At 37.8% G+C, this 14,981-nt stretch overlaps 1 protein-coding gene across 6 annotated transcripts in view; it reads right to left on the bottom strand.

Moving 5' to 3' along the window:
• LOC140157419 (phosphatidylinositol-binding clathrin assembly protein LAP-like) overlaps window positions 1–14,981 on the bottom strand; it is a 109,892-nt gene that overhangs the window by 73,766 nt on the left and 21,145 nt on the right. For all 6 annotated transcript variants that reach the window (XM_072180609.1, XM_072180608.1, XM_072180613.1 and 3 more), the window contains 2 exons: window positions 9,101–9,176; window positions 2,469–2,571 (listed from right to left, as the gene is read on the bottom strand). In XM_072180609.1, the coding sequence (XP_072036710.1) occupies window positions 2,469–2,571; window positions 9,101–9,176 (179 nt within the window). The remainder of the gene's footprint in view (window positions 1–2,468; window positions 2,572–9,100; window positions 9,177–14,981) is intronic.

Here is a 14,981-nt window from a genome sequence, read left to right as displayed (position 1 = left end):
ATTAGCTGAATGGTAGGCAATGGCAATAACTAAGAAATCTCTGCATTGATGAGAATCAATAGATTTTGTACACCCACATTTTGAGCCCTGGCCATATTCTTAATTAAAATGGGTTCCGACTCCTATCTTGAGATTGCATTGTTCTATTAATAGTACAATGTATGCCCAACATCGAAGCTCCGAGCCCCTGACATCAAATCAAATATTGATACAATGACAACGTAATAATCGTGGGTGCACGGCAGTGCGGTGCTGTGATACATACATATACATAGCCAAGCCATGCAACAAAGGCAGCCTAAAGGCAGAGCTTGACATAGTAACAACATACTTATTAAAATGATGAGTACTCATGAGTGGGACCTAATGATTTGCGTGGAAAAAAATAGCAAATTGCGCAGGTGAAATGGCAAATTGTATGTGGCCTAAATAGCAAATTATAGGCATGCATATGGGTGAATTTCTTGGTAAATTGTACAATGTATCTTTTGCAGAAATTTAGCGGAAAATGTCTACTTTGCCACAGGTTGGGCTATTCTACATGTAGTTGAAATCCATGTTTTTCAAAATCCTGATTTTTACACTATTGTAATGAACGTTAGCAAATTAACAACATACATACATGATGTACCCTGCAAAAATCAAGGCTTTAGGTGCCGTATTTTTTCGTAGTTGTGACAAAATCCAATATTTGGAATAAAACTACGGGGTATGTCATTTAACAATTGAAATATTGGTCAAACCAGGGACTGTCTTTTGGAATTTGCGGGAGAGCATTAAATAGCTCTTCTGGAGCCTTCAAGGAGAGCTGTTTAGAGTATTCGCAATAGAATGTAAAGCGAGAATGGTCAACTAAGGAGAGCTAAAAATCACTCTCCTACAAATGTATATCAGATTCAAGGAGAGCAGTAGAGAGTGATTGCTCTCGCTCTCTTCAGTCCCTGTCAAACATGTACACAATGTTCATTTGTTTTGCCTCATCTGCTCTGGTAAAAAAAGGGTGTATCTCTGCCAGTGAAAACTAACATTTAGTGGAAAATAAATACAATTTCTTTTGGAAATGTTTCAATATGGCTTTTAAGATGTCAAAATTGAATTTGAATTTGAAATCTATTTTGGCGGGAAAGAGACACATTCATATGGCAGAACGCAAATTGCTAATCTGTCAAACAGGACTTGCAGAGTACCACATCATTGTACATGTACATGTAAATTTAATGTCAACTCTGTAAGGTGCCCTTTTCAAATGCGCAAACTGTAAATAAATGCTACTTGCTATGTGGACATTCCTGTAAATATTTAAAGTTGGTACACAATTTTGAGGGATGGGGAAATACAAAATTTGAAGTCAATGTCTTGTGTCTTCACTTGGCAACATTGATCACATGAATCAAAACATCCATAAACCATCATCAGTCTGCCCTCATCATCATGTGACATACATTCTTCACATGTCATCACCCACTAGCTCAACTCCAAGAATACATCTTACCCTTCCCAGAATCCTTTGAAACATGATGCATCACCTCATTACATCTAAATGACACTGTTATTTCATACAGCTTTCCTGTTTTCAGGTTGAGTATAGATTGGCTAAACATGGGTCGATAGTTGACAAATAAACATATTTTGCAAGATGTGTCTTGTTCATTCAAGTACTTTTTGTCAACCAATCGACCCAATGTTGCACTACATAGCAAATCAGTACTACAGAAAATTAAAATGGAAGAAATGCATTGTGGGAAGTGTAAGATATCTTCTCTGAGCTCAACTCATCCCATATGTCGCCTTTATTCTTGTCTCATCTGTCTGTTGTCATGGCAACCCATACAAGCCCCTCATTGCAAAAGGACACATGGCATGTTTACATTTTGTAAAATAAACACAGTAACATGAGCATTACATGTTGGTCTGGGCATACAATGTTCATCTCCAGGTATGCCTAGACAAAATTGGGCACAGGGTTGCCAAAACTGTGATTTTAATAGCTCAAATTTTGAACTATTGTCCTGCGACTTGGAAATGGCTGCCATGATCTTAGACTTCTGCATGACTTCACCGCTTAGAGGTTATTTGAGGTTATTGTATGTTGTCATGCATGGCTTACACGTGTATACGTACATCTCATCAACAAAATACGGAATACGGTAGTATTATACTTTTGAGCATAAACTATGTTGGCGCTTGAGCGGAAAAACATCAATTACAATTTGTCATTCAATTTAGGAAATCATACAATTTAAACTCAAAACGCCCTCTACAACTGATTTCTGACCAGTATGATTTCATGTGCACCTTTTTTTCTCGATTTGTGCGACTGAAAAATGAACTGAAAATGTTTGGCAATCATGACTGGGTACCTTCCTTCCTCTTCAATAGCAGCTTTTACAACTTCCAGAGCAACATTTGTTAGTAATTGAAATACATACTTCATCCCAAAGAGGATGGGGTTACTGTCAAAAACTTACCCTCTTTTTACCCGGCAGAAATCAAATGCGACAGTTCTGTAAGCAAGTGCCTTCTGATTCAAATACTTGGAATATCTTCTAATATATGTGGACATGTCATAACCTGCAGAGGGAAAATCAAACGTAAACATTGCCGATAAATTACAAAATCATGTGAGTAAGCGATTCAATTTTTGGGGGACCGAATTTTAACTGCACTTCTTTCTTCCCCATGTAATAAAGCACACTTGGCAGACTTTTCAAACAATGCTCTGCATGCTAGCCATAGGCTTAAACACTGAAAGTCATTATTTTCTGAAAATATCAAGAGCTATGAAGAATCACTGAACCAATACTAGGCTTGTTTGAAAAATATTGTTGTGCAGGGTAGAAAACGCCGCATAAAAATGTTGATTTTTATGTGCATTTCAATGGATAAGTTATTTGGTGGTCTGTGCCATTAGTTCAAATTTTGTTGTGGAGTAAGAGTTTTGAGAGGTCATTCTGTTCGTATCCAAACATACGAGGTTAACATCATCATAAGAGATGAGTACTGTGCAGCGCAATTTTTCTAAAGGTTTTCATTTTTGCACTTTTCGCAGTCTAACCGCACCTGCTAATTTTTTAACCCCATGTCATGATATTTGTTAACACATAGTACTTTTTGTGAAAATATTTGGAAACGTAAATTAAACACCCACTCAAATGTCCAGAATTGATAATACCGCGAAAAATTAACCCAACGAAAATTTCCACACAGTATGTGAGCTCCTATGTAGTGATTCAAATTGATTTCTGATAGAAAAGAAATGTACAAATTGAATTGAGTCAACATTGCTTGATCTTTTTATACCACTTCTCTACACATACAGGAACTTGAATTTGACATTCAGGGTTTTAAGCAATGCCCTCTCTCCTTGACTTTACAAGCTTTACAACAAATACAGTTTTTCTCATCTGTACCCATATCCTCCCATCCTCCCTATGAGAGCAGGTTATTGGTGAGTTGAAGAACAGGCGAGTTGGGAAAATGACAAGTTAAACTGGCTAGTTACCAGCCACAAAGTTTGCCTGTTACATCAATACACAGATTTAGGGTTTCTCTACCGGAAGTCAATTTGTGCCGAAATTCCTTCCCACAATGCAATAAGCGTTTTGCATAACAATAGATACAGTTCAGAGGTTAATCAATATTCTTTGTTATGCAATACGCATATTGCATTGTGGGAAGGAATTTCGGCACAAATTGACTTCTGGTAGCGAAACCCTAAATCCGCATATTAAACCCCACTGCATATTTTGTCCCAGCAGCGAGTTCAATGGCGAGTTACAGTTCAATTAGCCAAGTCTCAACAGTGAGTTACAAAAACACAAAGTAACAATGGAAAAAAGAATTGCTAGCAAGTCCAAAGTATAGGTGGTAACTCTTAGAACTTTTTTCTAACTCGCCCCCTTTTTTAACTCGCCGCCGAGTACCTGTCCTTGTCGCTAGCTAGACAAAACATTTCATTCGGAAGCAACTGATCCATACAGAGCAGATACATGCCCTGGAGCATCCATATACATGGACTCACAGAATACAGCCAAAGCCTTTGATTCCATTTAATATTCTGTGAATGTGTTTTCCTAGCTTCTGTCTAGTTTCGTTATATTGACAAAACAGCCAAGCTAACACTATGGACCACAAGAGCCTCATTCCAATGGCATAGTCCAATAACCTCAATTACATAATCATAGTGCAAAATTTGACCTCAAGTGGCAGAGTATGAGTTTGTGTACCCAAATCTTCAAAGATCATTCAATGAATGTACAAAATGTATTGGGGTTTAAGAACTGCTCCCCTTATAGATGAGCATGTTGTGGATCCTAGTTTAAGTTGTTGTTTTTTCCTGGAATATGGCTTTGGCATCAATGCTTAAAGGTGGGTGGGTACAATTTTTTCATATTCTGTTATCCCCGGCAGAGGTTCTTAGTGGAAAGGCAGGGATACACGAGCGGCAACCTGTAAGTTTGTCGGCAAACTTGCGTCCACACTGACGCACATTTTTTAAGCCTTAACAGGAAGCCTGATTTTCACTATCATGCGACTGTGTGTAACGTGTCAACACTCTATGGTAACTCAAAGATTAGGATTGTGGCTTGTATGATATCGGATGCTATTCATACTCGAGATTCTAATTTCTATAATCCCAATTCCTGGAAAAAAGGGCACTAATTTTTTTGGATTTAAAAAAAAAATACTTGTAAGCATGGTATGGATAAAACATTTCCCACTCGTTAACACTAAACACTGACACTCTAATTCCCTCGTATGCATAGCTTTACATATCATGCAATTTACCTAAGCTGTTCACTCCATCTCATACGTAGCAATGCACATTTTATGCATTACGGCTCAGCACATAATTAAGTGTGACATGTTTCATGGGCCATGCAGGTCTAACAGGATCTTAATATATACAAGGTGTATGAAAATGATTGGTACCCATCAGTTTTCATTGATAATGGATGAGCCCTGACATATCAAAATTCAACATAAGATGTAGATTAATTGGAAAGCAAGTCATAAACAGATACATTCTGGACATTTCAAGAGTATCCACTGTTGTATTTGGAAAAGGGGGAGGGGGCTTTTCAATAAACATTAGAATTGATGGGTGCCAATCATTTTGATACACCCTGTACATGTATTGACAATCAGAAAGCCAAGAAAGACACTTGATTTTGACTGTTCCCAGCTCCAAAAGACCCCCTTTTACCTATTCACAGCTCCGAAAGACCCCCTTTTACCGGTACCATCAGCTCCCAAAGACCCAACACCCAACACCAGGGAGAGCATACCCACTTAAAATTTTATGCACCCCAAGATAATAGTGCCCTCAACGGGTGCACTCTTCATAGAACTACATAAAGATCAATTACAGAAAAACGGCCCGAAAATAAAAAACGTTCAATTATTTTTGCACAAATTTTGCATGATGTACAAAGATTTTAAAACATCTGGAATGTAACTCAAGTGATGTCACTGAGCACTGCTCTTAAATTCATTTATGAAATTGTCCACCCCCAGACTGCCCAGACCAAGGTGAATTATCAACCAAATACATAGGCCTACACATACATGTATGAGACTATTATAGCAGTTTGGCAAATCCAACCTTTTACACTTGCCTGCTAACACAAATTTTCTTGAGACAGAATCTTTTAGTCCATCTTCTTAAATTTAAATACCATCTGTCATTTCTAATGGCCAACACATGGTCAACAGCAGCCTTCCACATAAATTATCCACTTTTCTATACCAAGACTCAGTTTAGTGAATCTACACTTGGGGAAAAAGTCACAGTTCGATTTGACTTCTTCGCTACTGAATTCAGCCCAGGGAATTCAGAGAGCTTAGTATAATGAAACTGGTCACAACAGGACACAAGTGTGTCTCCACACAGAGCGATCATTTTTACAAACATCAACTTCAGTTAATGAAAAAACACTGAAATTCCTTAAAAAATGCCGAAAATCAGCGTGACATTAGGGTAAAATAGATTAGTCTAGGCTGAAAATAAAGGAAAACATGTCAATTTGAGCAACGACAAAAAAGCGGAAATCTGCAAAAAAGATTTCAAGTTTCAGGTTTGAAATTTGATTGCAACTTCCAATGTCCAGGGACTGTCTTTTTGAATTTGCAGGAGAGCATTAAATAGCTCTTCTGAAGTCTTCAAGGAGAGCTGCTAAGAGCATTTACCATAGAATATAAGGAGAGAATGGTCAACTAAGGAGAGCAAAAAATCACTCTCCTATATCATATTTAAGGAGAGCAGTAGAGAGCGATTGCTCTCGCTCTCCTCAAAAGGCAGTCCCTAAATGTCGCTCTTGAATGTTACTTCGGAGTATCATTTAGTTATTCAATTTGACCATAGGCGCTATCGAATTAGGAAAGCCACTGCACAGTGCACAAAACAGCAATTGTTCAGTTGTTTAAAAATTGTGACAAATTAATAAGACTTAAATATATCCTGCTAGTGCTAGATGCATATAGTATATGTCGAGTGTGAAAGCACAGCTATGCACATTTCCCTCAGCGTGCATTGCAGCTCACTTTGCCAATCAATTCAGAAACACACATTTAGCTAGGTACGTTTATTTATAGCTCTACACTCAAGTGGTGTACATGTGCACACAATATTTACCGCATCGATGATGCATCTCTACATGCGCTTTAAATATATCCCAATTTACATGGAGTAAGATTTTATCAGGGATGAGTTTCAGTGAAGAAAATCTTGTTGGCTTATCATGTAAACAATAATCTACCATTGTGTGGATGGGTGGGCGAACCCCAAAATGAAGGTTTGTTCAACCTCACCAAAGAATTATTTACCCCTACCCCCCCCCCACCCGAAAAGAAAAAATTCACCCCTCTCCAAAGAGTGTAAATAACACTGGACTAAGATGCTGCTCACCAGAAATTTCTTTTTGTCCCCTCAGATATCTGACCCCTGATACACCACTGAACATGTAAAATACTTGAATCCCCACCCTCTCCCCCCTCACCCAAACATGGAAATTTTACATTTGCACACACTGTTCCTACACCCGCCCTTCCAAACAAATCCATGGATGTAACCCATCCATAGGATTTGTTAGTGTTTAGACATGTTTTTGGACCAGGGTTGTAGCTAGACCACGTTGAGTGCCGGCTAATTTTACTATCCAATTAGAGTGCTGGCTCGGGGCACAATCTTTTTAGCGAACATGAGGGATCGGGGAATAGGCTAGGGGGTATACCCCCAAATTTTTTTTTGTTTTTTACTCTTTTTATGATGAATAAATCATTTGTGGGGAAAAAATTAAAAACCTACAACCCTGGTTTGGACTTGGAATCAATTTTGGACTTACTGTTACTAAAGTCATAATTATGGTGAAACAGACCTCTCATCTGTTAACCTTCTGGACTGCAGATGACAAATGTCCCAAATTTTCTTTTAAAAATTCAGAATTGTATCTTCTCATGACCATGGGGTCACTTGACTTTAGAAGTGGTATGGATGTCTGCACACCAGTTCCAAACTAGGGCCTTGTTAGTGAGAGCTTTGACACCAAAAATGGGGGCATTCTGTGAGAAGGCCCCACTTTGAAAATTTACCACTAAAAGGGGGTCTTTCCATAAGACTGGGGAATTTTTGGGGTCAAAATACAAAGGTTGACCAATTTTTGATACAAAAAGAACCATAATTTTGTGAATTTGAGAGAAAAAAATGGATCAATCGGTGAGAGATTTTCAAAAATCTTCCAAAATTCTAAAAAAAAGGAGGTTTTTTAGTGACTGCAAAAAAAAGGGTCATTGGGTAGGAGGGAGTTGAAATATGGGATCAATGTGGCCGATCATCCCCGCCATCCATTTGTGCCCCTTCCTCACAGACTTAGAAAGCCCCCCGCCCCCAGACTGAGAAAGCCAGAGCTCTGAATCAATATAATGGACCTCATTATTGTGACCCAATTTAGAAATGGACTTTCAAGTGGCTATCAGTCTAATTTAGCTTTCATCACTGGGACGATGAATATAATTAGTCATACATCAAAGATGCCTCCGATGACATTTCAGAAGCCGACGAAAGGGCAATATTTGAATTTCAATCTACCGCTACAATAAGATCTTTTTTTTTTTTTTTCACTTTAGTACTTTTTAAAATAAAATTTGAAAAAGGTCTTAAAGATTTCCCCAAAACCAATTTTAATACTGTAGAGTGTGCCTTTAAATTGGCATGTCTATTTAGCATGTAGGTGTTTTCACATAGAAATCCACATCGTCAGTGCATTGTCATGTCTTGTTTCAATCGCTATTCAAGAGCTACAGATAATGCAGAGATATATGTGATGCGATCAAGCAAAATCAGTCGGAACTCGGAAATATTGATTTTAAGATAAAGCCAAACAAAGAAAATATTTCCTTACGTTTCCTCTTGTTTTGGAAACTCTTTGATTGCTCATATCTTTGGAACTGGTTGCTTAATTTCAATGGGGTTTTCTGCAAAATCCAGATTTTTAAATGCTTTTTACTATCTTTTAGTTATAGTTATCTTATAGAAACTGAAAATTTAATTTGTCTGAGTTCTGACTGATTTTGCTTGATCGCATCACAGAAATGTAAAATACTCTTTATTCCAGAAAAACACAGCAGTAATTTTTATTTAGATTTTAAAAATATATACTGTTATACCAAATGAAACATAGTTAAATCCTAGTCTTTTAGTTAGTTCTAAATAATAATGAAAGTCAAATTTTAATATAATTTGGTCAATTTTTAGAAATAAAGGCCAAAAACAACATGCATGTTTAGAGGGTTTTTTGTATGCTGTGACAATCAAGCCCAAAGACTTGTAACAAAGACAATTTCAAGCTATGCATTTTAAGTTTTGGAAAACATATTTTCTAATCTCTTTCATAACCAATTATTAAAAATAACAGAAAGGATGAGATGAATATCATCAAGGGGTTAGTTAGTTCAAGAAGGCCTTATCACCAATAGCTGCCAGGTGTCATTTTTCGATGTGTACAGCATACATGAAGAACGCAGAAATCGTAAAATGTCTATAGGGCAGCTATATTGCAGATACAGCCTTCTTGCACAGTTAACCCTTCAACCGCTATCTTACCTTGTACACCTGTCTTATCTAGGAAATTTTCCAGATTGAATACTACTGTCCTAGTGGCCATGTATCTCATAAACCGCTGTCAAATAAACAAAAAATAACAACAGAATTTGTTACTTAAAAGTTATAGGATGGAATCTGTGACAAAATACATTTAATTAAAAAAATGTATGACGACAGACACAATGAGCTAAATTACATTTGGAATCCACACTCCCTCTGCGGAAGACTTGTATTTAAAGTTTTCCACAGAGGGAGTATGGGTTTCAAATACAATAGACAACTGGGTCTACTTCCAATTGAAATACTCACTCCATTTGTGGAATATAGGAAAAGCCATACATGGACGAGTATCATTATGGGTTTCAAAATAATTAATCCTAGCCAATTGCATTTGAAAAACATACTCCATATGTGGAGGACTTGTCTCAAATCTTCCACAGGGGTATGTAGATTTCAAATGAAATACCCCAATCTGATCCAACCAACCAGCCACAGGAGACGAGTGTGAAAGTTCTTTCTTCATCCATGGCGTTGTCTTTTTCAAAGACAATTCTTGTTTTACCATCACTTGACCAGTAACCAAGGGTGTTACCAAATTATCAAATTCTTACATCCCTTACAACCCAAATTATAAAGTTGAACTTTTATTTGATTTTACCAGACCTGTGATTGGGGTTTTTTTAAATCCTGAAACCACTTGGTTATTACTATCAAAACAGTACGGACAATTCGCAACTCACAGCGGGGTGTCCAGGGTTTTGGGGGCTCCTGGGTTTTTGGGCTCCTGGGTTTTAGCCTATTTGAAGGCTCAAGAAGAGCTGGATCTGATTGCATCAGAAATGGCAAGATACAACTGTTCCACATCCCTCCCTGAGAGGGGGTAGTCTCAGGTACACTATGTGTTGCCCCCACCCCCACCCCACCCACACCTGCACCACTGAAGGAGAGGCAACAAGGCTGTATAGTGTTTTGTAGTATTCAGTAAGGTTTTACTTTTAGGATTTGAAATTTTTACTATCCTGGATGCTGAGAGATGAACTAAATGACACTCTGCAGTTTGCACCCATAGAATACGATGTAGGCCTACAGCTGATTCAGATATGATAAGACTAATCTTTTGACACATCATCTAAATAATATTTTGATGAGAAACTATGGAACAACATCATGTTGGCAAAATGCATACATTTTTGAGCATCTAATTATTTTACATTTCCATTTGGGAATCACATTTACGTCATCACAAAATTATATAACCACCCTCATTAGACAAATGAAATGCGGTTATGTAAACACGGAATGGCGGTACAAAAGAGCTGTGTATGCAACATAGTATGTAAACAGCTCATAATGAGAACAGCATCCATTTAAGGGGGTACTACACCCCTGGCCAAATTTGTGCCTATTTTTGCATTTTTCTCAAAAATTATACATGTAGCACATTGGTGACAAGTAAAATATGTATATTATAGGTTTTAGGGGCAAGGACTACAACTACTATATTGAAAATTCAGCAACTCAAGGCAAGTGGTTATTGATTTATTGATCAAATAGTGGTTTTCCCTCATTTTTGACTGTAACTCCACAACTGTTGTCTGTGCTGAAATAAAACATTTCAGTGCAGTAGTTGTAGTCCTTGCCCCTATAACCTTACTTGTCATCAATGCGCTATAATTTTTGAGAAAAATGCAAAAATAGGCACAAAATTGTGCAGGGGTGCAGTAGTACCCCCTTAATTCTGTCAAGATGTCTCATCAGATAATTAAATGACAAGATCACAGAAGACACATCAAAGGTCACAGTCTTTCATAACAAGATAAATTGAGCTACTGTATGGTAGGCATGTTCACCATAATGTTATTATCATCTATCACGATAAATTTTCATTATTGCGATCGCGACAATAGTTTGACAGGCCACAATATTTTGATGGTAAAAATGTGTCTTCAATTGAAAACCGAAAAGCAGGCAGATGACACAGAAGACGATACCGAGAGTGACCAACACGACAATGGCGCCAATGGCATATACCAGCAATAGCGCCACCGTATACAGACTAACAATTATTTTAACAATATTTTAATGTGGTTTTTTTTTCAAAACAGAAACTTAGCCAAATAAAATGTTTCTAAGCTTTGCTCATTATCGCCATTATCACAATAAAATTTTGCTGGCGATATACGAATAATACGATATTGAAAAAGTGGCGATGAACATGCCTACTGTATCCAGGCATATATAGTGCAAATAAAATGGGCAATTCCAGCTGAAATTTGAGGGGTTACCTGAATGGGTGACTCTATTTAAAATCTACACCCTCTGTGTGGGAGATTAAAGTCATGTCATTGGGGTCATTTTTGGGGGTGTATGAATTTATGAATAACCCAATGTGTTTAGACCATGTACAGTTGGAAGTTTGTGAAAATACCGTAAATATATGCACACAAATATTTTAACATTTACAAATTAATCATTGCACTTGTTTGATATTCAAGCACCTTAAATATTTTCCACAACTTATTTGCAATAAATTATCAGCACATACAACTATCAATATCATCACATCATAATCGAACATGATATATGTTTGATGTTGAAATGTGCAAAGAAATGCCCAAAGGTTTAAAAATATTTATCAGCCACCAGAGCCTGCTTGTCCGTAATTGAATTTCACTATCTGCATTCTAGTTCACATCCATACACGAAAATATGACCGTAACCTCCCACAATGGGGGTGTAGATTTCAAATGATGACACCATTCAGGGAATCCCATTTGAAATTCACACTCCCTACATGGAAGATATAAGTTGCGTCTTCCATAGGGGGTTTATAAATTTCAACAAGAATAGCTCATTCTATCTAAAGTTCACTGAATTGGAACAAAGAACCTCATTAAAAGCTGCTGAATTGTGGAAGATTATATGCCTAGTTTCAAGAGCTTTCTCATTTCAAGGCCAGTAAGTGATACTCAATTCGGGGTACTCAGTACAAATGACCATACGAGGGGACGTGCCGCAAACATGGGTAGCATTTTCAGCTTTCTGGTATATCAATGACCCCTTTTTCAAAGCCTATTTTGGTATATGAATGGGTCCTTTTTTCAAAATTTTCTCAATTTTTTTGGAAAACAGCTCAATTTTTCCTTATCTAGCCAAAATTGTCAAAATTTTCCCGAAAATTTGTAAAAACTAAGACAATTTTGGGTCAATTCGGCCAAAAAATTTTGACTTTTGGTATATCAATGGGTCCAAATTTCTTGAAAAATTGGTATATTTATGGGTCTACTTCCAAAATCTCAGCGGCACGTCCCTACCAAAACCAAACTTGAGTAATCCCCCGGGACTCAATTGCCATGAATTCTTATTTATTTACGACAGACATTTTCCATCCCTGTAAATGAGTTGCTGAAACATAATACTTGGGTTTGGTGTCATCACTATGGACCACAAGAGCCTCATCCCAATGGCATAGTCCAATAACCTCAATTACATAATCATAGTGCAAAATTTGACCTCAAGTTGCAGAGTATGAGTTTTTGTACCCAAATCTTCAAAGGTCATTCAATGAATGCACAAATGTATTGGGGTTTGAGAACTGTCCCCTGATAGATGAGCATGTTGTTGATCCTAGCGCATCATCACCAATGGAGTGTCAATATCCCATCTGCTTCTTGAAAATTGTCATTTTACTATGAAAACACAAGCCATGCTCAGACGGTAACTTAGCCTCGATTGTGCATGTTCTTTGAGGTTTAACATTTAGTGGTGGGCTCCATTGTTATTTTTATACCATGAAAACACAAGCCATGTTCCGACGGTAACTTACCCTCGATTATGCATGTTCTTTGAGATGTAACTTTTAGTGGTGGGCTCAATTGTAATTTTATACCATGTAAACACAAGCCATGTTCGGACAGTAACTTACTCGCAATGGTGCATGTTCTAATCTTTGAGTTTAACTTTTAGTGGTGGGCTCCAGATACAAGTGGTGGGCTCTACCACTCACCACCACCCACTGTAATAGAAGTAGCCAAAACCCTTACCCAAATATCGACCCAATTTACCTGCAAAAAAGCTTGCACCATTGATTGTATGTACAAATGTAGGCCTAAATTTATGGAAGTGTTCTCTCACAGGGAAATGAAAGAATCCTGGTCATAAAAAAACATACCAATCATATTCATAGTGGTCATTAAAAGAAATGCACACTGTAAGGTCATGTTTGCCTGACATTATTTAATGTCCACACTGCTGCAACTGGTCTTGTAGTTGGCACTTTACCTTCATTGCTGACCAATGAAGGTAAAGTGCCAACTACGAGTACAAGAAATCTTGTAGTTAACTCACTGTACATTGGTAGTCAACTCGAAGCTGTAGGCACATCTAACAACGACTGCGTTTATACAGGAAACACAAGCTTTATTTCGCAGGTATCAAACTCCAATCTCAGTAAATGCTACCTCTAAGTTAAGTACAATCATCTGAACACAACTTAGCATAAGTGTGCATGCACTCATAAACATGATAAACCTGGTTATAAAGACAGCAATTACAGGCCTCATTGAACCCAGTCAATACACATACCATGTAATCAAATCTGGTGTCCTTATACAAACTATGTCAACCATGTGTCGTATGAAATGTCACTTGTCATTTTCAGAGCATACCTTTTGCATGCATGGGCATAATGTTATTTGTATGTTCATTCATATTTTTAGAAAGGGAATCCAAGAAAACCCCAAATCTAGCACCTAGACAGAGAATGTCAAAAAGAATTAGGCCTAAACCAATTCTATTTAAATTTCCTAAAAGTGCATTGACATCCGGGAAGGCCAATCACAGATGAGACTAAATTGACAATTCTCAGGAACCGCTGACTGTCTGGTGTAATTAAAAACAAGAAAGATTACTTCAAAACAAAGAATATAATAGCTCATCTCTTATACCTTTAGGCCATAAACTTTTCAATCCGCCCTCATAGTTTTCTGCTGCTCATCAGTATGTACATCATCAGTATGCAGGTAACCATTGTCTTTTGTGTCGCACATTTCTTTACCTCACGGCCATAAACCATTAGATGGAGATGCAAAAGAGCACTGTCTTCATTTTGCATCAAGTCGTCAGTAGGTCCAAACTGCATGCCAAATGCGTTAGAAAGATATGTCCGGTATCCGCTATTGTGCATTAAAAATAGGCACCTCGGTTGGTACGTACAAAATGTACGTCATACATTGTATCCCCCATTTTGTCTTCGGTTTGATAACTAAATGTTGATTCAGAACTCCTTGGTTGTCCGGCAACACACAATGTCTGCAGTTGCCGGTAGACGTAGGTGTATCTTATCTCATGACAAACCGTTAGATGATAAGCGGTAACCATAGCTTTGAAGACTACCATGCAACTAATTAGCTGTTCTCTGGGTGTGTGTGTAGGGGGAGGGGGTGTATGTGCACAGGGGTCCGAGTATGTAATCTCTTACCCCTCATGACCATAAACCATTAGATGATGTGCAGTAACCAGGGCTTTGAAGACTACCACCCTACTAGCATTAGCTGCTCTTTGGGGGGGGGGGTGTCAGGGGGTACATGTGTGAGGTTCTGTGTATGTAATCTCTTACCTCAAGACCATAAACCATTAGATGATGTGCAGTAACCAGAGCTTTGAAGACAACCACCCAACTAGCATTAGCTGTTCTCTGGGTTTGTGTGTAAGGGGAGGGGGTATGTGTGTGAGGGTCTGTGTGTGAGGGTCTGTGTATGTAATCTCTTACCTCATGACCATAAACCATTAGATGATGTGCAGTAACCAGGGCTTTGAAGACTACCACCCAACTAGCATTAACTGTTCTCTGGGTTTGTGTGTAAGGGGAGGGGATACATGT

Source organism: Amphiura filiformis, chromosome 7, assembly GCF_039555335.1.
Source record: "Amphiura filiformis chromosome 7, Afil_fr2py, whole genome shotgun sequence".
NCBI classification, from domain to species: Eukaryota; Metazoa; Echinodermata; class Ophiuroidea; order Amphilepidida; family Amphiuridae; genus Amphiura; species Amphiura filiformis.
This window is presented reverse-complemented; position numbering and strand designations above follow the sequence as displayed.